The sequence below is a fragment of the Narcine bancroftii genome, chromosome 10, assembly GCF_036971445.1.
Source record: "Narcine bancroftii isolate sNarBan1 chromosome 10, sNarBan1.hap1, whole genome shotgun sequence".
Classification (NCBI taxonomy): domain Eukaryota; kingdom Metazoa; phylum Chordata; class Chondrichthyes; order Torpediniformes; family Narcinidae; genus Narcine; species Narcine bancroftii.
This window is the reverse complement of record NC_091478.1, coordinates 14,553,611-14,576,228: the sequence shown is the minus strand read 5'-3', so window position 1 is coordinate 14,576,228 and position 22,618 is coordinate 14,553,611. Positions and strand designations below refer to the sequence as shown.

At 38.0% G+C, this 22,618-nt stretch overlaps 1 protein-coding gene and 1 long non-coding RNA gene across 6 annotated transcripts in view; one reads left to right on the top strand and one right to left on the bottom strand.

Moving 5' to 3' along the window:
- Positions 1-22,618, bottom strand: part of nhlrc2 (NHL repeat containing 2) — a 96,782-nt gene that overhangs the window by 38,089 nt on the left and 36,075 nt on the right. For all 5 annotated transcript variants that reach the window (XM_069899999.1, XM_069900001.1, XM_069900000.1 and 2 more), the window contains 3 exons: positions 22,004-22,125; positions 18,295-18,424; positions 1,743-1,836 (listed from right to left, as the gene is read on the bottom strand). In XM_069899999.1, the coding sequence (XP_069756100.1) occupies positions 1,743-1,836; positions 18,295-18,424; positions 22,004-22,125 (346 nt within the window). The remainder of the gene's footprint in view (positions 1-1,742; positions 1,837-18,294; positions 18,425-22,003; positions 22,126-22,618) is intronic.
- Positions 3,123-22,618, top strand: part of LOC138744205 (uncharacterized) — a 41,755-nt gene continuing 22,259 nt past the window's right edge. The window contains exons 1-2 of the long non-coding RNA XR_011345359.1: positions 3,123-3,329; positions 11,591-11,713. This is a non-coding gene — a long non-coding RNA (uncharacterized lncRNA). The remainder of the gene's footprint in view (positions 3,330-11,590; positions 11,714-22,618) is intronic.

Genomic DNA, 22,618 nt, shown 5'->3' with positions numbered 1-22,618 from the left:
ATCTAAGACGAGAGGGCATAAGGCATAGGATTTAGAAGGAAGGTGAGAGGACAGTTCTTCACTGAGAGGTTGGTAGGCATATGGAACAAACTGCCAAAGTGGTAGAGGCAAATATGTTAGCTTCCTTCAAGAAACAATTGGATAACTACACGGGAGGGGTATGGGCCTAATACGGGCAAGTGGGATGAAGCAGGAGGGCACGTGATTTGCCCTGGACAAGTGCGCCCATTTGTGTGCTCTTTGACTCCATAGACAGTTAGATGTTGATAGCACATTTCCCAACAGAAATTGTCCTGGTACAATACATAATTTCACATATTTTCTTGGGCCTAAAATGTTTTCTATCAATGCCAGAAATTGGCTGCCCCATCATGAATTGCACTGAATGGCATGAAGTTCCTCTATCTATGTGGTAGAAATAAATCAAACACAGAAAATAAAGTTATGTCTATTCTTGTAGGCATCTTTTAACAATGTAATTAAATGTTATTTCCTGCCAATCAAATATACTAGTTGTGAAATCATCTGTGGAATTCCTTTACATATTAATTTGTTGATTTAAAAAAAAATTTCTCACTGTTCATTTCCAGACTCATTGACTCTTATTTTCCTTTTTGATCTGTACCTGATCTTGGGTCACATTAACTCACTTTAATTTCTCAGTCCATTCAATCTAACTAGTTAACTTTTTCTGTCACTTAGTTACCAAGTGCCCATATTCCCCTGCCACTACATCAATTTGCACTTTCTGCAATGAAAGAAAGAGAAGATGCTGGAAGAATTCAGCAGGTCAGGCAGAATTTATGGAAAGAGAAACAGAATTACGGTTTTGGGTCTGGTATATATGAAAAAAATCAAGTTAGTTTTTCTGTAGTAGAGAAGACGGGAAGAGATCATGGAAACGTGCCTAGCACAGGACGATATGCAAGGGCAAATTTATCTTACGGCAAACACCATTTTATATTTGCTCCTGGAGCAATCTGGCAACTAGTTTAAGTTGTGGATTGTTTCCATTAGATTGTTTCCATTGTGAAGCTTTGTTTACATATACTGATATTTAGCAGATATAAATAGACAGTCCCATCAATTAAACCATTCCTAATAATAATACTTGAAATACTCTTGGTAAAAATATTTCTTGGCAAGGGTTTATTTTTTACTCTCAAAAAAAGTATTCTTTTAAAATTGGTTTTGACTATAATTCAATTTTTTATTTGACTCCACACTACAGGCCACTCTTAAAAGCAGTAAAATCGTGTCATTTTCATGGGAATATTATGAACCTCATTATCAATCAAAAGAACCGCTGTATTCCTGAGCAAAATCCTTTTATGCTATTTTTTGTCAGCATTAATTTTTAAGAATAATGAAAATTATACTGCTTCTTTTCATTACAAAGAATGGATATGTTACAATACAATTTATAATTCACTGAAAATCTAAGGTTTTTATCAATGGACATTTTAACATAGAAAAATAGATGAAAATAAAAGTGAAAAACTGAAACTAGCTATGACCACCTAAAAGAGCATTCTTGGAGTATTTGGAATTCCAACTACATCATCCAGTTTGCAATGGAATTTAGAGCACACAATTATTACTTGATAGAGAACTACACAGCAATGTACTGAAATATTTGTGCCAATTGTTTGATATTAAACTACAAATGAAGGTTATGGACGTTTTAAACTACTGCAGGGTAACTTTCAGAAATTAATAATACATCATCTTCAGATACTTACGTTCGTCCTGGAAGTTTTCCATCCTCTAAAAAAATTACCCATATTTGATGAGTGCCTGCCATTGCAATAAACAGGAGATTGTCTTCAGTATTACCTGGATGTGGAAGAATTAAAAGATTGGGAATTAATTGAAAAAGAAAAAAATTCTGGAGAATCCTAGGATTGTATGTGATGTCATGTACGTACCCTGAAAATAAATCTGAACTTTGACTTTGAGGGTCTAAATTCTAGATCTAGAACTTGGGATCATGACTCTGAACAAGAGCGTGATAATTTAGTTCCGAGGTAAGGAAAATGATTTCAATGAGAGGACTGTGAATCCATGGAACCGTTTGTCCAATCATGCACAATTATATTCAAGGCTAAAATCAAAATGATTTTTGGACACGAAAGGAAGGGAATGGCAGCTCTAGTAGATGTGCCATTATGGTGAGCTTATAGTCCATGCAGGAAGCAAAGGTTGGCCACTTGGCCTTTTATGCTTGTTCTATCATTCAACAAGATCATGAGTGAACTTCTGATACTTGTTATTTCTAGCACTAACCTTCAGAAATCCCATATCCCTTAATTTTCTCAATATCCAAAAATCAAGCAATATCTATCTACTGATGATTTCTAATTTAAACGTTACCCAAATCCATCATTGATCCAACCCACCTACTTTTTAATCATTTTGACTATTAAGAGAATCTTATATGTTACTTCAAAAACAGACGCTATGCAACATTTATATGTTAAATATTTTTCCATAGTATAGAGATCAATAATCTTCAACATACCTATAAAAGATCTATGAGGATCAAACACTATCCTTGATTTAAGTCCAGTACAAAGCAATGAAATGGAAAAACTTTTTTTTTTAATTCTAAAATTGACATGCAAGCATGTGTGAAATGATAGCGGTTTAAACAATCTTTATCCATGCAGCAACTTTAAAAGCATTTCATAGAAGTATTCTCCGGGATAAATTGACCAAAAGCCACAAAATAAGAGATTATCAGCTTTAATGAAGCATTTTAAAGGGTTGGGAGAAAAATGTACATTTCTCTATCCTAAAAGACCCCCACCACCCAGCCCATGCCCTCTTCACTCTGCTACTGTGGGGAAAAAGGTACAAGAGCCTAAAGACAAACACTCAATGGCACAAGGACAGCTTCTTCCCCGTTGCCATCAGATTCCTGAATGATCAATGTACGAAAGACACGGCCTTACTTTTTGTGCATTTTTATTTTTTGAATAGTAATGTTGCAAGATGGTTATAATATGCACTTTGACGCTGCCACTAAACACTGAATTTCACGATTTGTTCATGATAATAAATTCTGCTTCTGATAATATATAGGTGTGCTGTGCAGCGAGCGAAAGAAAAACCACACAGAAGCTGTAAGTGAGCTCTCTTAACTCACATGATCCTTTGTGTCCCCTCCCCCCCATCCTGGGACCATTGTGACATCAGCCCAGTGCGAGCCTTGATCTCCATGACCTGGTTCGCTTGCGGATCAGTGCAGCCTGATAATATAGACATACACATAATGGTAGGAAACTGAAGAGCACAGGCCCCCAGCTGCAAGGGTACAGCTGTTGAAAGTGAGTGAATAAATATCAGGAGGTCTGAATTTAAGGACAGACAAGATAAAAAGTCAATGGATGAGATGAGAGATGATTTTCTACTTGCATAATGGACTGAAATGCAGATTTGCCGTTGATCGAAAGAAAATCTTTTCACGATCTCATTTATTGAAGTAGAATTTGATTGCTCTTTCTCAAAAACAGCGCAAATAAATCTCTAAAGAGGCAGATTTACACAAATGAACATCACAGAAAAAGGCCTTTTTGCCTAACAATTGCCCCACTTGGACTTTTTCTCTTCTTTATGACCCAACTCTATCAACGCAACATCCTATTCAAGGTCATTCACAGGCATGCTTACCATTTGCCTCAACTATTCCTTTGAGGATATGTATTCCACAATCTCACCACCCTGGGTGAAGAAGATTATTTTGAATTCCCCATTCAATAACAATGAAAATGATCTCCATTCTATCACCTCTGAATTATTACTTTCTCAAGAGAAAACAAATGCAAGTCTGGTTATCTTTTTCTGCAAGACAATATCACTGTCATTGCAGGACTCTGAATTTTTCACGGTTTGGATCTTGCACTCAAGTTTCTGAGTGGAATATGTAACCACAACTTCTATTTCAGAGATATGAGCGACCACTGGTAATTACCATTGGTAATTAGAAGCAGAATGTGCCGTGAAATTGCTTATCCATTTGCAATTAAATTGGTTTAGCCTCCGTTCAATAATCTTTTACGTGCTGAATGGTGTCATTAGAGACACTCTGATTCTAAAATAAACTTTTTCTTCAAACGTGGAATTGTGCAAGTTGTTAGATACAAAACATTCTGTCATAGAACCGTAGAACACAAACATAGACCTCTCTTCTTTCTCTTTGGCTTGGCTTCGCAGACAAAGATTTATGGAGGGGTATGTCCACGTCTGCTGCAGGCTCGTTGGTGACTGACAAGTCCGATGCGGGACAGGCAGGCACGGTTGCAGTGGTTGCAAGGGAAAATTGGTGTGTTGGGTGTTGGGTTTTTCCTCCTTTGTCTTTTGTCAGTGAGGTGGGCTCTGCAGTCTTCTTCAAAGGAGGTTGCTGCCCGCCGAACTATGAGGCACCAAGATGCATGGTTGGAGGCGAGATCAGCCCACTGGTGGGGGTCAATGTGGCAGGCACCAAGAGATTTCTTTAGGTAGTCCTTGTACCTCTTCTTTGGTGCACCTCTGTCTCGGTGGCCAGTGGAGAGCTCGCCATATAACACGATCTTGGGAAGGTGATGGTCCAGAAACATAGACCTAAGGCGTATTGAAATACCCCAAAAAATGCTGGAGGAATTCAGCCAGTGTCCATAGGAGGTGGATAAGTATATTATTGATGTTTCGGGCCTGAGCCTTTGTTCAAGGATTCTGCGAGACCGGCCGAGTTCCTCCAGCATTTCTGTGTGTTTCTACTACAACCCGCAGACTTTCGAGATTCACTCAGGTGCCTCGAGTCTGGGCCAACTATCAAAAATGCATTTTACTCTAATTCCATCTTATTCTTCTACATTCTTATCAAGTCCACTACAAATTAAAAATACACCAAAAGCAATTTACAGTTGTCAGCTGGAAAAGTGCATGTTTTAGAATGCGGGAGGAAATCCGATTAACTGACGGAAACCCATACAAACATAGGAAGAACATCCAAATTTCATGCATCCAGGACCTCAAGTCACAATAAAACCTAGTTTGCTGGACCTCCAACAGACATACCTCCCAGTATTCCTGGAAATTCGTAGATTTGACCATGTGTAAAGGTTAAAACCTTGTGTTTTTTTTAAACTCTTAGTTAATTTTGTGTCTGGCTCTTTAAAGAGAACTATTGTTGGAATTGTTACAATGGTGACTATGATGTGATATGTCATAATATCTACCCAGACTAACGACTTGCTCATTATTCAACCAGATGTGATGGAAGCGTGAGCATGAAAAAATTTTTGAATTTTTTTTATTTTGCATCTCTTTAAATACCTTTTTATGTATCTCTTTAAAGTTTGTGTATTTCTTTAAGCTAGTATCTCTACATATCTTTTGTATCATTACACAGTAAACGCTTTATTATTCATTGTTATGAAAGTCTTAACGTGAAGCTATGCAAAATGTTTATCCGTTTTTATTAATGAATTAAAACTACATAAAGCAGCAGCCACAGAGTTTGATTTATTGGATTAAAGAGAATGAAATTTGGAATATCATAGCACATGTTTTTGGAAGATGATACATTGAAATTAGGATATATTAGAATAAGGGAAGTGTCATCTATATCTTGTATATCTGCATGTAAGCCTGGTGAATTGCTTTTTAAAAAATTTGACATACAGAGGAGTAACAGGCCATTCCAGCCCATGGGTCCTGCTGCCAAAATACACCCATTAACCTACAACCCCCGGACATTTTTGAAAGGCGGGAGGAAACTAGAGCACTAGAAGGAAACCCTGCAGAGCTAGGGAGAATGTACAAAAAAATTCCTTACAGACAAGCTGGATTTGAACCTGGGTTGCTGGCATTGTAATAGTATTGCGCTAACTACTACACTAACTGTGTCCACTCTGGATCACATTTACTTGTAACCATTCCTGCTCCGCATTTTACTTGTTAAAATATAGGGGGGGGGGTGGAAATCTTCAGGTCACGGGGCCATGCAGTTCTCAATAAAGCCATCCCATCTGTCCCACTCCTTTTCCTTGTAGTCCGCCAACCTATTCTAATCCAATATCCATCAATCTTATGTCATTCATTTACTACTCATCTTTTCCAATGCTTAATTTACAGGAACTAATTAAATTCGAAACAATGCAAACTTCACACAGACAACCCCAAGGCCATTTATGGTATGATGTTGTAAACAAAACTATTATCAAATAGAACAAATGCAATAAATAGCAAAATATTATCTTTAAGAGGAAAACAAATCATTCACTGATACAATTAGGTAAAGCTCTGAAGAGAGTTTTGGTTCCCACTAGGAGATGCTTCAATACAAAACCTCAAGAATTGCAAAGGTGAACTATATAGGGCACATGCTGAGAAAAACTCAATTGAAAGCTGTTTCCTGTGACTGTTTTCTAAAATACACTTTACAAGATGATTCTTACTAAATTCGGTCTTGCAACTTTTAGTTACACTGGACTTCTGCATTAATATCCTGTGAAAGCTGAACCATTTTAGTTCAGTTCCAAATCTGATGCTTGTTAAAATAACAAAGTCAAATGGAGGAAATCTTTTGAGATCTCCAGTGGATCTCTTGGTGGATAAGCCCAGAACTGTGCTGTTCCTGAATGGAGGCGGCATCACAGTGAAATCAATAGGGGAAATGGACTGTGAGGAGGAAACCAATTATATAAACAAGCTGTTAGATTAGGCTCAGATTAACTTTTTTGTTTCCTACAAAATTTCAAAAACTACAAAGTTGAAGTATGTAGAGCACAACAGTATCAAAAGTTGTTTTTAATCAATGAAGCAGGCCATTTGTCTCAGAAGAGACCTTACACCATCCTAGCTGCACTGGAGCTAGTAAGTCTGGACCCTTCATCCCAATGGGAGAAAGAGTAGCAAATTGGGTAAAGGAAGATGCAGCTGATTATTAAACTAATTCTAAACTAAGTTTGTCTCTTCAGCAAGTTAAAAGATGAGAGGTAAAGTTAGTTTTATTCTGATTTATCAGTCCCGAAAAAAAATTATTGCTCAACTCAATTGAACTTTTCAGATAATAAAAGTGAAAACTAACAATTTGTTTCTGTGCTTTTAGTTCAACCATGAAATCAGTGCGTTTCACATCAAGAGTCAGACCTAACATCCGCTTAAAAATTAAATGAGAACACATACCACACCAGATTTTCCCGGTTATCTCTATAGACAGTGGCATTGAATAAATAACACCTCATTAGTCAATCAAACATATACATGGGTGATTTTGGACAAATTATTAATTTAAATAAGCGTCATGATTATTAGATTATACCAAGTTTAATCTTCAAACTACAAAATAAGCACCTCAGTACATTTCTTTCAGATAGTTCACTATCTCCCATTTTCAAGTGATCCAAGAAATAGATGCATAGGATTAAGTAATGTTTTGTCACCGACCTGTCGAATAAAAATCTTAAGCATAAAGCATCTTATTAAGTTGGTTCTCCTAAAACAGGTTGAAACCAAACATTAATAATGTCAAGCAGTGGCAGCCATTAGCATTCAATAACTCCAACCATCTCCTATATCAAGAGCATAAATTGCAAGCACATCACAACAACATATATACATAAATCACTGTGACTCAACTGTGAATAATTTCAACTTCCTCTGGAATTTTATTTCAATGCTGATTAAACAAGTTTAGAATAGCCAATATAGCTTTAGTTGTAAAGCAGAAATTTCCAGATTTCTACAATGCTCTGCTCTCTGACTTGCATTTCTTGTCCAGACAGTTCGTAAAATCTTTATGAAATGATCAAAAAGTTGAGAAAATGAAGGTCATCTGATAATAGAATTCAAAATATCTAACAGAACAAAATTTCTGCTAACCCGTAATGATATTTTTGAAGTCAGCATTCTTCCCACCTCTTGCCTCTTTTTACACATTCCAACAGTATTGTTCAGTCCTGAGCTCAAGAGGCATATCTGGTGTGAAATGAGAGGTATTGTTTAATCAGTTTAATTCCCTCCATGATGATGCTCAGTCTAGTAAAGCTCTTTAAAATGGATCAACTGGCTTTTCTAACGAATATTAGACTAATTCTGATGAATAAAAGTGTAGCTGGTATTTATTCTACTAATTATATGGTTCTTTAATATTTTAAAACAAGATTTTACTGCAAATTAATGGAAAAATGTTTCTATTTTTCAATGTTCTAGGAGTAAATAGGCTTGCAGTTCACAACCACATTGACTGGAACTGAAAACTTGTTGATCACATAAGATTAAATAGCAAGTAAAATTTTAATGTTACTGTAATTTTTTTTGCCATATTTTTCATTGCAGTCCCTAGTGAAAAGAATTGTCATTTTCATCTTTCTTCCATTTGATCTGGAGATATAATGGTGAATTGTATGCAACATGATGAATTTTAGCAGTTACAAATATTGATTTCAGTATTGCTGAAAAATATGTAATGAAATTTGTTCAGAACATTATATAACCTTAAGATATATGACCTAGTGTGATTTATTTTCCCCACGGTACATTGCTGTCAAATAATAAAGAAGCCTTTAAATCAAAACTGATATGAATTATGGAAGGACCATCAAATTCTACATTTTCTCTCTTCCATCCCATTAGATTAATCAGGTTTTAATTGATAGGATGTGGCTTATTTGACCTGCATTTTCTATGAACTTATAGATCTATTAATTTGAGTTGATCGCCACAGTCTTGAATTGGTGGAATAAAATATCCATAAATTCAGTGGGCAGAAAGTCTATAAAAGCAAAGTCAGTCTTGTTTGAAAAGCAGGATGGGAATGCAGGAAAACTGCTGTATATTTTGGCATACAAGTCAAATGGCGCATAAGTCGACCCCCATTTGTTGGGCTGTCCAGGCCTCCCACGAATAACCTAAAAAATGTTAAAACACCCCAATCGTAAGTAACAAAGCTATAAATTAAGCAAGTAAAAATAAAACCTTGGTCTACCGGGCAGGAGCAGTGATGGCTCACGGCACTGGAACACTGATACTGTGCTCCCGGTGGGAGGAAGAACAGCGGTGGCAGCAATCTCAGAGTCCCAAGTAGGAGCAGTTATGGTGGCGCCTAGCGGTGGGGAGGTGCTTCCAGTATTGACTTATATGCAGAATTGATATCAATCTGGTTTCTTTTTAGCAAATTTAAGATCTCAAAAGTATATCCGATGAACAAGTCAACCCCCCCTCCCCACTTTGAGAAATTTTTTAGGGTTTCACGACGCAACTTATACGCCAAAATGTATGGTAGATGAGGAGAAGATGGAATGAAATGACTCCGATGCAAATTTGGATCAAAAGAACGTTGGAGAATAGTTTTCATGAAGAAAGGTTATCGACTTGAAATGTTGATTCTTTCTCTCAGTATACCTGCTGCCTGACCAACTGAATAAAGTAAACATGCGATAATTGCTACTTGACCATTTGAAAATCCTAATGATGTTTGCAATTTCCACTCATTGGGCCCCTGGATCCTGTGCTCCCTGACTATGGTACTCTCTAGATCTACCTGAGTAGGTTTCCACTCTTGCCTTAAACTCTCCAGTGCCATGATTCCTGCATTCACTTTACACTTTTAATTTAATTTTCAATTTGGTTCAATTTGTAAATTTAGAGACCCAGCACCCTAACAGGTCCTTCCAGTCCACTCTGCCCAAATACACTCATTAAACCAATTAACCTTCTAACCCGTGTGTCGTTGGGAGAAAACCAGAACACCCAGAGACAAAATCCTTACAGACAGAAGCTAATTCAAACGTGAGTCGCTGTCACTGTAATGGTTTTCTAATGTTCCCTACTTGTACATTGTAACAGTGACATTTTAAAACATTTGCAAAATGATAATGTAAGAATCACCTTTGACTATGAAATACTTAAGCCTCAATAATTTAACAAATCACTAAGTGTACTTTGGGAATACAGACTTAAATAATCATAATGGATGCATACACTTTTTAAACCAGAATGGCAAATTGCACACAGATTTTTCTTAAATCCTGCCTTCTCACCTTAAGCCTAAACTCGCTCATTCTAGAATTGTCTACCCTGAGAAAAGGACTGTGAGCATTCACTTTATCCATACCCATCCTTTTATAAACCTCTATAAACAGTTTCCTACACTTTAGGGAATAAAGATCCAGCCTATTCAACCTCTTGCTACAACTCAGTCCTGGCAAAATGTTTGCACCCCTTCCAGCTCGGTGATATCTTTCCTATGGTGACCAGAATAGCACATAGTACTCCAATTGTGGTTCACCAGCGCCTTGTGCAGCAAAATCATGAGGTCCCACTTTAGTACTCAGTACGTACCCCACCCAATGAAGGCAAGCATTTCCTTTGGAGTGATGAAACCATGCACATAACAAGTCATTTAGGTACGATTAAAACAGTGGTTTTCAAACTTTTTCTTTCCACCCACATACCACCTTAAGCAATCCCTTCCTAATCACAGAGCACCTATGGCATAGGGAATACTTAAGGTGGTATGTGAGTGGAAAGAAAAAGGTTGGGAACCACTGTGCTACATTTTGAATTACAAGGACCTACAACCAAACTCCCAGCTTTAAACAAGACAGCTTCCACCAGGTGCCAAAGACCTTTTGGGATTATGAGCGTGGCACGAGGAGGTGCAATGGAAAGAAGCAGCTGAGTACGGGGAGATGGTATGATCCTTGGCCACTTACCGCCTCTGAGCGACTTTCTTATTCTCCCATTTATTTTTTGCAAAATGGTACCAGAGTGTGGTGACTCTTCACAAGCCTTTCAATGGCGTGGAAAAGAAAGATTTTCTCTGCATCTCTGCACATTTGACAATAATAAATACTAAAATCTATAAACATTGGCAGGAGAAAAAAAGCCTCATACTGAACAGAACTGGAATTTACCCTTTGGGACCACCTTGGTCCCTCATGATGAGGCTCTCCATTCAACAAGACCTTCCAATGATGCAAGGTTGTCACGTATGTGGGATATTGACAAAACCCAAGCAGAAAAGCTGGCTATGCTCCATAATATTTAAAAACATCAGTGGTTCTATTTTCTCATTTTGAAAAGGTGATCACCCTCTGCTCCCTATCACTAGGATCATATCTATCATGATCAGAGTGTGGTCTTTAAAACTAATTTTTAAATTTCTGAGACAAAGAGTTATATGTTTGGATTTTGAAAGTGGTAACAATATCAAAGAAAGGCTTCATAATTCTTCTGGGGCTCATTCAGAGATTAAGAAATGTTAGAACAAAAGAATTACTCCAAGTCACGATGGCTCTGGTGTTCCATGTTGGCACCACATTTAAGATAACCCTGACATAGGCCTTTGTCTTAATCTGAATTAGTTACAAAGTCAACCTCATTTCTTCACATTCCCAAAACTTTGCAAATGCTTCCTTTAACAATACAGGGAGTCCCCGGGTTATGAACATCTGACTTACAAACAAATTGTGCCCCAATTTGCACCTGTGCGTAATGTTACATCGATGAAATGAGAGTAAGCGTTAACTTTTAATCATGATCTTTTTTCTTTATTTTTCTTCAAACTGTTTTGAAGAACTGTTTCTTTAATTTTTTTTTACAGTATTAAGACAAACATTTGACTAACTGATGCTAAATAAGAACCGTATGTACCTACTCCGACTTCAACTTAAAGACTCCCAAGAAAACAAGAAATCAAATGCTCCTTGAAGCACATGGCTATAAGGTAAAGAGATAAATTTAAGTTCTAAATTAAAGGCTAAAAGCCTGTCACAGATAATAAACTACAGTAGAAGGAAACATTCAGTCTTCTTGACTCTATTATGTTACGTTCCTGTTCACATGCCATTAAAAACTGGGTTGGTATACAACACAAATTTTAGTAGAAACAAATTCCTGCCCATTTTCATCCCTAATCTCTGAAAAATTAACGATATGCAACACCAGCAAGTGAGGGGACACTCTCCACAAAATTAATCTACAGAGCCCCACCTAATTCCCTTCTTGCTTTCTCTCCTATTTTGATTGACAGTACAATACATTGTGGACTAGAATTCTCATCATAGTAAATTGCTGCTCATAGACATTGCTCTCAATAGAATTGCAAATGTTACAACACAAGAGCAACAATTTTTAGCCAGAGTAGCACGAGGCAGACTATGTTTTTAATGATTTAAACAACAGAATTAACTTGCACTCTCATTCATTCAAGGAAAAGTAATTTCTTATTCACCACTGTTTTCTATGGAAACTGAGCATTGACTTACAAAAGATGCTAAAGTGCAGATATTCATTTTTTTCTTTTCTCAAATTGCCTATCTCTAAAAATGACACCTACAATTTAATACAAAGAAATTAAATAGCTTTGCTAGTATTATCAGAAATCTGTGGTACAATTTACCTTGGACACGCCTGTTCCCATTTTGGACGCCATGTTTTAAGATTTGTATGCATAGTACTAAATTGGATTTTGGAGTTATTTCTGGGTTTTATTGTGTGCTTGCAGTCAGTTATGTAGAAAGGCACTGCATATGCAATAACTTACAATGGCTTGTTCAAGGATGGGCTTCAGTGAATTAATGAAAGTGAATAAATAAAAATCAATTAATGTATTGCAGGCAATAGTTTTGTTATCTCTTTCTGAATTGTGTTTTAGGCCTACAAATAGATATGATTGCTTGTCATTATTTTTGTTATACAGGAGACTGGAAGAAATTAAAATGTTCACTGATAATAGGAAAATTTGTACTTTACCTGTGCTAGGATACTTACTGATCTCTGAATCCTGGATCTTATATTTGTTTTCTTGCTTATTATTTTACTAATTACCATAAATGTCAACATACAAGGAGAATTTTAACTTAAAATGTAGGTTTTGAGCTATGCTCACTGATTAAGACTACTCTAAGACTGGCACATCACTGAAAGCTTACTGGTTTTGTCCCAATAGTTCTTTACCAATCATTCCACTGACCAATGGAGTTATGCTGTTAAGCAACACAGACTTGGTTATTTAACGTTTACCCAATTAATTTCAAGTAATGGCAAAATACTGTCAATTACCTACCATAATATGCATCAAACATTCCCAAATGGTGTAATGTAAACACTAGTGATGTCACTTAGGTGTCAGTTCTTTTACAGAAACAAATATGGTTGTCTTTAGCCCACTTAAGTGCAAAAATGTGTATTTTATTTCTTGATACAACACATCCATTTTGACACTGCTCACAGACCATGCCTGCAACATGCTTCTCAAGAACTGGCCAAAGTGCAGTGCCTCCTCTCATTGCACATTTATTCCTGGGTATACTCCTTAGTAAATCTTTCTTCAACGTCCAAACTCGTACCACTTTCTTGGAAGCACAATTGTCGTGGGCCTTGGCTTATGCTACCACTTCCTGCTTAAAACTAGCTTCATATTTCTTTTGTTTATCAGTTGGAGCCACAATGGGGCTTTACAGTAGTTGGAGATTAATGTTCAGCCAGACAGAGTGCTAATATTTATGAACGGAATGAAAACCTGAGCCTTTCCTAGAAGCCCTGTCAGCTATTGCAAATAGCGACTGTTAGCTTTGTTTGCTGTGCTGTTATTTTAAGATGTTAGACGGGTTTGTAATACGTTTTTATTGTGTTAATTACTATTAATCCAGCTTCCCAAACGTAAGATTCAGTACAAAAATAATTAGTGGTAGTACTACAAGAGTTATGCAAGTGTTTTATGTGTTCTCCATCTCCTTGGGGGACACTCTATAGCACAGGATATTAAGGTTCGGATTTTATACTTGGAGTATAAGATGAGCCCTGGTTTTTGGGTGACATTTTTAAGGTTTAAATTCTGTCTTATATACACCAACATTTACAGTATTTATTTAGCTCCATTTTTATTGATTGTATGCAAGTACATCAGAGGAACAGGGTTTTTAGTCTACCATGTATATGCAACTATGATCCCAAATTAAAGTAATTCCATCTGCCAGTACATGGTCTGCTCTACTCTGTCTCATACACATTGCTATAGAATCTACTTCTACCATCTCCCTGGTAGTGGATTTTGGGCACCTATCACTTTGTGTAAAAAAACATACCTCACAAATCTCCTTTAACCTTCCTCTCTCACATTAAGCCCTCTGGTATTTGGCATTTCAAACCTGGGAAAAAGACTGTACTTCTATCATGTCATCCCTTAATCCCCCAAACCCCAGAGAAAAGAACCCAAATTTGTCCAAGTTCTCCTTATTGCTAATACTCTGTAATCCAGAAAGCATCTTGGGAAGCCTCTTCTACACAAATCTCCACATCCTTCCTCTCATACAATGAGGAGAAATGCACACACTACTCCAAATGTGGCCAAACCCAAGTTTTATACAGGTGCAAAAAACTTCTTAATCTTGATACTCAATGTGACAAACAACAAGAAAATAAGCATGCCATTTGGTTTCCTTGTCTAATTGATACCATGGACCTCCTACAGATTCTGCTATTTACTGTTCAGGTACACAATCCTTTATCCGGAAACCTTGGGAGACAGTGTGTCCCGAATTTCAGATTTTTCCGGATTTCGGAAAACCAGATTTAATCCCACCTGAATTCTGCTGCCGTATCCACCCCAACCCCCTTCCAGTCGCACTGCCATCTCCCCACCCCCCCCCCCCCCCCGCCCGCCCAACTTGAACTGCCGGTCTCCAGCCCGACTCGCGCTGCCGGCCTCTCCCCTTCACCCACCTGGCTCATGCTGCCGGTCTCCCACCCGCCCGACTCCGCAGCTGGTCTCTCCCCCTCGCCTGCCCGACTTGTACTGCCGGTCTCTCCCCCTCGCCCGCCCAACTCGCGCTGCTGGTCTCTCCCCTGCCCGACTCACGCTACCGGTGTCTCTCCCCACTTGCCGGATTTTGGAGCTTTCCGGATTTTAGATGTCTTCAGGACCTGTATTTCCTCCTACAACCTCCCAAAATGCAACACCTTAAACTTGTCCATATTAAATTCAATCTATCATTTCTCCACTCAAATTTCCAACTAATCTTTATCATACTGTATCCTTTAACACTTTTCAAGTTCAAGTTCTTCCTTGATATCCATAATTTCACCAATTTTCACATTATCTGAAAATTTACAAATCAGACTGCCAATATATTCATCTAAACCATTAATATGTGTATTACAAACAATATTGTTCCCATAAGAACATAAGAAATACTAGAACCTGGTCTTTCAATTAAGTAGATCATTGCTGATCTGGCTGTGGACTCAACTCCACCTATCTGCCTAGCAAAAAAAACTAAAACTGTCTTGAATACATGTAATGAGGCAGCCTCTACTGCTTCCTTAGGCAGAAAAGTCGACAGATTCACTACTCTCTCCTAAATCTAATTCCGTGAATCTTAAGGCTATGTCCCCTTTCTAATCTTACCTACTAGTGGTATCTCACTTACTAGTGATAACATCTTCTCTATCCCTTTCATAGCTGCATATGCTTTTATAAGCTCTCTTCTCATTCTTCTACATTCCAGTAAGTATAGGGCAGCAGGGTTAATTAGTGCAACACTCTTACAACGCCAGCAACTAGGGTTCAAACCCAATGCTGTCTATAAGGAATTTGTATGTTCTCCCCTTGTCTGTGAGAGTTTCCTCCTGGTGCTCCTATTTCCTCAACCCTTCAAAACGTATGGAGGCTTTAGATTAATTGGGGTATTTGTGCGGCACGGGGTATTGGACCAGAAAGGCCTGTTACCTTGTGATACGTCTAAATTAAAAATAGTCCCAGGTGGCTCAATCTTTCCTCACATGCTAACCACCTCGTTTCTGGAATCAACCTAGTGAAACTCCTCTGCACTGCCTTCAAAGACAGCATTCCTTTCTCAAGTAGGGAGATCCAAACAACTTTGTTTGCATACAGTCCTCCACGTGCAGTCTCACCAGTATCTGTATAGTTGCAACAGAACCTCCCTACTCTTAAATTCAATCACTCAAGCACAACCCATTTGCCTTCTTGATTATCTGTTGCACCTGCAAACCAAACTTTTGTGATTCATATATGAGCTCTCCCAAGTGCCTCTGCTCAACAGCATGCTGAAATCTTTAAATAATAATTGGATCTACTATTTTTTTTCCCCCAAAGTGGATCACCTCACGTTTACCAACATTGTAGTCCATCTGCCAGGTCTTTGCCCACCTACACAACTTATCTGTATCTCTCTGCAGACTCTCCACATCCTTTACACAATTTGCTTTTCCACTCAAGTTAGTGTCATCAGCAAACTTAAATGTGCTACGCTTGATCCCCTCTTCCAAATCTTTATCATATATAGTGAACAGTATTTATTCCAGTCCTGAGCATTGTGGAACACCACTGGTTAGATCTCCAGTCAGACAAACTCCCCTCTACCACTACACTCTGTCGCCTATGACCAAACCAACTTTGGATCCAATTTTCCAACTCACCGTGGGTCCCATATGATTTAATCTTCAGGACCAGCCCGTAACTTTAAAGATTAATATTAATACAAATCTGTTAAGTTATAGAATTATATATTTCTTAGTCAAGTTAGTTTTTGGGTGGAAAAGGCACATTTGCATTTTACAAACACAATTATTCTCAGAGAGTCCTTTGAAATTGCAGCTGGCAAATCTCGGAGACCAGTTGTCTGAGGAAATTGTTCAATAAAAATTGTGTAAACATGCCATGGAATCAGAACAATGGTTCATTTTACTTTTGAAGTGGGTCTAAATGGACAGAGATGTTTTTAGCATATAGATACGAAGTGATTGAAGTAACTTTGAAAAAACTTCAGTAGACAGATTGGAGTCTGTAGGCTCACGATTCATACTTTTGAAGAAGGCATTATGAACTTCACGTCACGTGTCATGTGATGAGACATTTCAGAGAAAAATATTACTGAAACCAGAGACATTTTGAGACCAGAAGATGCCTGGCCATCCTGAATGTAACAGGATTGAAGCAGTAGCTTGGTCATCCTGTAAGTCAGGATTGAAATACACTAACCAGAAAAGGTGCTGTTACATGTTACTCCTGGTGAAAGGAGAACACAGAATCAGTGGCTTTTGAATGAGGAAGACCACTTCTGACTGTATCTTTTAAGATAAAGAGGGCAGTTCAACCACGTCCTTTTCTAGTTTGGCACTTCATTTAACCCTTGTCTGGGTTTGTGAAATCATCATGGAAGTAAATTGCCACTTTGCAGTCTCTTTGTAAAAGAGGACAGATTTTTCATGTGGAACACAGACTCAAAAATCTCCATGCAAGAGAAAAACTGTTCATATGAAGAAACATAGCTCTGAAAACAACTCGACAAACGAAATTTGTGAGTTTTAGAGGTCTAATGACTTGATTTGCTTTTGAGTAACAATTTAAAGAAATCTGATGCCTCACACTTACTTAATATTTGCTCTTGAACAGCAGTAAAGTATGAGCTTTAACACAAAAGCTTTCTGAGACTGAACTTTAAAATTATCTCTCAAATCAAGCTTAAACTGTAATGGTCTGGGTTTTAAGACACACACACACACACACACAATATGCGCATTAAGGGGTTAAGTTTAAAGTTAAGAAGTGTTATGGCGTTAATAATTAATGAAAAAAATTGTTGTTTTTGAAATAAATACATGGTCTTGGTTATTACCATTGCTGCTGATTTAGTAACTTTGTGAAACCATCCTCACGTAGACGACACTCACTTCATCACTTCCTCAAAAGCGTAATCAAATTTGTGTAATAGCAGCTTCCTACACAAAGCCATGATGACTATCTCTACCTAACCCATAATTTTCCAAATGCAAGTAAATCCTAACCCTGAGAATCTTCTTCAATAATTTTCCTGCCACTGATGCAAGACTCATTAGCCTACAATTTCCTGGTTTGTCCCTGTTGCCCTTCTTAAACGAAGAGACTAACACCAACTGTTTTCCAGTCTTCTGGGACCTCAGCATTTGATTAAAAAAAGTACCAATATTTCTGTAATTGAGTGGTGCTCTTTTCCCTTTATTTTAATGGGCAGTATGTCCCATATGCAAAGGAACCAGGAAGCCAAAATGTATTTGCTAAATGAAGGAGGCCTCTATAAATTACAAATGATAATGAACGAGTTCAAAAATGAACAAGATCAAAAGAAGACAAATATCTATATACATGAAATTGATAAATTGTGACAGCTGAAATTAAGCACATTAAATTCACACAACTTTGTTTACTGAACATAATCATATTTATATGAAACCTAACTACAGAAACAACTATTACTACTTAATTTACTGAAGTAACACATGCTTAAAAGGAAATAGAAATCTCACCAATAGAGCCAAAAGCTAGATCCCATGGTGAACTAATTGACTGTTCCACACCTGTTTTTCCACCTTCCAGGTCAGTTCCCTGAACTCCTGTTCCTGCAATGGTGCTCACCTTTTTGGTTGTAAGATCAATCTAAATAAGGAAATACTGCCAATCAAAATATATTTCTTCAGTGAGTCTACATTCAAACTAAATTAGAGACAAAGACATATGTGATAAATTTAATCATGACCATTCGGAGATTTGACATCCTGGGGAATTTAGATCAAGGGGAAATTGCAATTTTAAAAATTATTGACAGAACTTAGTTTCTGCCTTGTCCCACTGACCTACACCTGGACCATAGGCCTCCATACCCAGACCCCATCAAATTTCTCTTCAGTGTTGAAATTGAATCCACATGTACTACTTCCACTTCACTTTGCTCACACTGCTTTCCCTCATGTTCCCCTTAAACATTTTGTTTTCACCATTAACCCATGCTCTTATCTCATCCAACTCAGTGGAAAAAAACCCTCATTCTCTAATGCTTCCCACCAGTTTGGGTGAATCTCTGCAGGTACTAAAGGTGAGTGATTGAATCAGCAAGAGGGAACAAGTGTGTGAATAACAGAATGTAGGCTTATTACAGCATAAGCAAATCACTTGATCATATGCTGGAAGCCCTTACAGAAAGAAGTAAAACACAAAAGTCTGCAGACACTGTGGTTAAAGTAAAAACTCATTGCTGGTCAAACAGTGTATTTTATGTAGCAAAGATAAAGATACCATATATAACCATATAACCATTTACGGAGCGGAAACATAATCAATGTTTCAGGCATGAGTCATCATGCATGGAAAAATGTCAACAGGCACCCAAACAAAATGGTTGGGGGGAGGGGCAGGTGGAGGAAGACAGTCACAAAGGCAGGTAATAGGTGGATAAGGTAAGCAGGGGAGCTCGGTGAATAGAAAGGAAAGGGGGTGGAGAGCTGGAGGGAAGAAGACAAAGGGAAAGGCGAGGGAGCCAGAAGAGTAGGCAAGCAGAAACCAGATAAGTTGATGTTAATGCCATCCAGTTGGCCAGTGCCTGGATGGAAAATCAAGTGTTGTTCCCCAAATTTATGGGTGGTCTTGGTGGGATAGTATGAGGCCATAGACAGACATGTGAATATGAGAGTGGGGAATTGAAGTTATTGACCACTGGGAGATCCCCGTGACTGATGCAGACAAAGCAACAATGCTCAGCGAAGCAATCTCCCAGTCTGTGCCCAGTCTCTCCGATGTAGAGAAGCCCACAAAGGGAGCATCAGAAGCAGTAGATAACTCGCACAGATACACAATTGGAGTGTTGCTTCACTTGGAAGAACTGTCTACTGCCCCGAATGGTGGCGAGGGAGGAGTTGTGGGTGCAAGTGTGGCACTTCCAGTGGGCACAGAGGAGGGTGCCTGGGGGATTGGGTGGGGTGGGGGCGCTTGATGGGGAGGGATGAGTGGCCGAGGGAGTCACACAGAGAGCCAGCCTTACAAAAAGCAGAGAGGGGAAGATGCAAAACCCTTACATATCAGAACAACAGGGATAACTATCTGCTCCTGTGGTGCCAATGTCTTCCTTTTGGGCTTCAGATCAAGTTGGATTTCAATTCTACTGGTAAGGGGGCCTATGTCTTTGGAATACTGAGTGCCCTCAATAGAGGAATTCAGTGGATCAGGCAATATTTGTGGAGAGAAAGAGGAAGTTAACATTTCAAGTCGAGACCATCAGAATTGGGACTGTAGAAGGGAGCTAGCCAGTATAAAGAGGTGAGGGGGAGGGATGAGGCAGGAGCAGACAAGAGAATAGGAAGATCTGATCTAGGTGAGAAGTGGTTGATGGAGCTTGATGGGGGAAAGAGAAGTATGGATGGTGTTAAGTAGAGACAACAAAGGGGTGCAAATTATAGAACTTGAGAAAGAAGGTGATGAGTAGATAAGGGAGGGATGGTGGCTAGATAGAAACAGTACAGGGAGAAGGTGCCAGATGGAGAGGAGAAAATAACTGGGCAAAGGGTCCTTGGGGTGGGGCTGGGAAGAAGAGTGTCTGAAAGGACCTGAGTGGATCAAAAAGAGAAAGTAACTGGGTGGGAAGCATGGATTACCTGAAATTAGAGAATTCAATTTTTATGTAGAGGATTAAAGACTACTAAAGCAGAATATAAGGTGATATTCCTCATGTTTGTACTGGCAGATGGGACCAAAAATAGGGGAAATAGCTTCAAGACTCAACGTAGATTTATGAAAAAGATGAAGAGGAACTGTTTTTCCCAGAGAGTAGTGAATCTGTGGAATTTTATGCCAAATGAAGCAGTAGAGGCTGTCTCGTTGAATTTATTTAGGATATAGATAGCTAGAATTTTGATGAATATGGAATGGTTATAGAGAACTGGATGGTAAGTGGAATCAAGCCCACAATCAGATCAGCCATTATCTAATGGAGTGGTGGAGCAAGCTTGGTGGGCCTATACCTGCTTATGTTTCTTATGCTCTATGACTAGATGAGCACATGAGAGTTAATAGGTTGTAGGAGAACATACTTAGAATCTAGCATTTACTCAAAGCTGAATAGATTCCTTCTGCATTGAAAGAAAATATAAGAAATGAGACACAGTTAATTATGGCTAGACAAGATAGAGGTTCTTCCCCAAAATGGATACCTAGAAAATTTACCTGATGCCAGATCTCAGTGCAATAACATCTATGTAATGTAAACTTAATAAACTAAAATTTTATTAGTTGTGGAAGATTGTGGCACATTGAACAATTCTCAAAGTTAATAAAGTCCACATGCTGCGCAAAATTATGGTTACATTTTTAAAAAATATTTTAAAAACGTATCTCAGGACAATTAGCAATGGAGGGTTTTCCCCTCAAGAATTAACTCAAGTATTCCTACAACCACGCCAGATGAGGCTAACTATCTCAGAAAAAGGTAAAAAAAAAAGAGCATGGTCTAATGTGGTCATCTTACATTGAGCCTGCAACTGCAAGAATATCACTTCCAGGGTCTAAACCTTGATGTTTTCTCCATAAATCTCCCTTCTCTCTTCATATAAGGAGCTAATACCTACCTCTTTGATAAAGCTTTTTGCTATTTCTCGAAACATCCCACATGAGATTTGATGTAAAATTTTGTTTGATAATTCTGTTAAGTGCCTTTGAATATAAAATACAAATTGCAAACGTACACAAATTTGCTGGAGAAACTCAGTAGGCCATGCTGCATTCATAGGAAGTATAACACAAGGCTCAGTATGCTACTACTTTCTGCTCATACATTGATGAGGGTCAGGCCCAAAATGTTGGGTATGTATACATTCTTTGCTACATAAAGAATGCTGCATGACTTGCTGTGTTTCACCAGCAATTTTGTGTAAAATCCAGATAATTCATATGCGGTTTAGTTTATAGTGTAAATATATTCAGGTAGTAAAGTTTAAAAATTACTTTATTGCCTCTCTGCAGTAGGCTGGAATATCTTTTCCTTCTATCATTAAAATAGATACAAAATAAATAATTATACAAAGCACAAGAATCTGCACATTAATATGCAAAACTCCAATTACCTTTTTATATATCATTCTGCAGTTAAACTACAGACAAATGAACAATGTTACTATGTAGAAAGTAAACAGCATGTTTACATCAAGAGCCCAGAATGATCTCTTTATTTAATTTCCTGTTTTTCCTTACCCTTCTAATTGCATGGTTCTCAGTATCTGCCACATAGATGATATTGTCTTTCATCAGTATACCCTGAGGAGAACTGAAAGTGGCTTCTGATATGCTCCCATCTTTCCATCCGCTTTTTGGTCCTGTTTGTTAAAAACATTTCTTTATCAATAAAATTGTAAACAGCTAATTAAATGCCTTAAAATGATCAGAATCTTTGGAAAAATGAGTTGGATAGGGTGCATTAGAACAGATACAAAAACAGAAATTAGCCATGTGGCCTCTCTGGGCTGTTCTGCCATCCAACAGGTTTATGGCTGGTCTTCCCTGTCCAATTGATTACAAAAATCTATTAATCAACCTCCATCTTGAATATATTCATCGACAAACCACCCTCTGTCATTTCTATGATTCACAACTGATGGAAGGAATTCTCTTGAACAATATCCTTCAAGTCTGACTCCTTGTCATGAGACTTTGGACCCTTGCTCTCGAATCTTTAAAATGATTGAATGATGAAGATTTTTGGATATTCAGACACCAAAAGAGCAGGGTTGTAACTGATTCCGATTTCAAATGATGAAAACCCAAACTAAAAAGTCATAGCTTGGAAATGTCCAACATTAAGACTGCGCT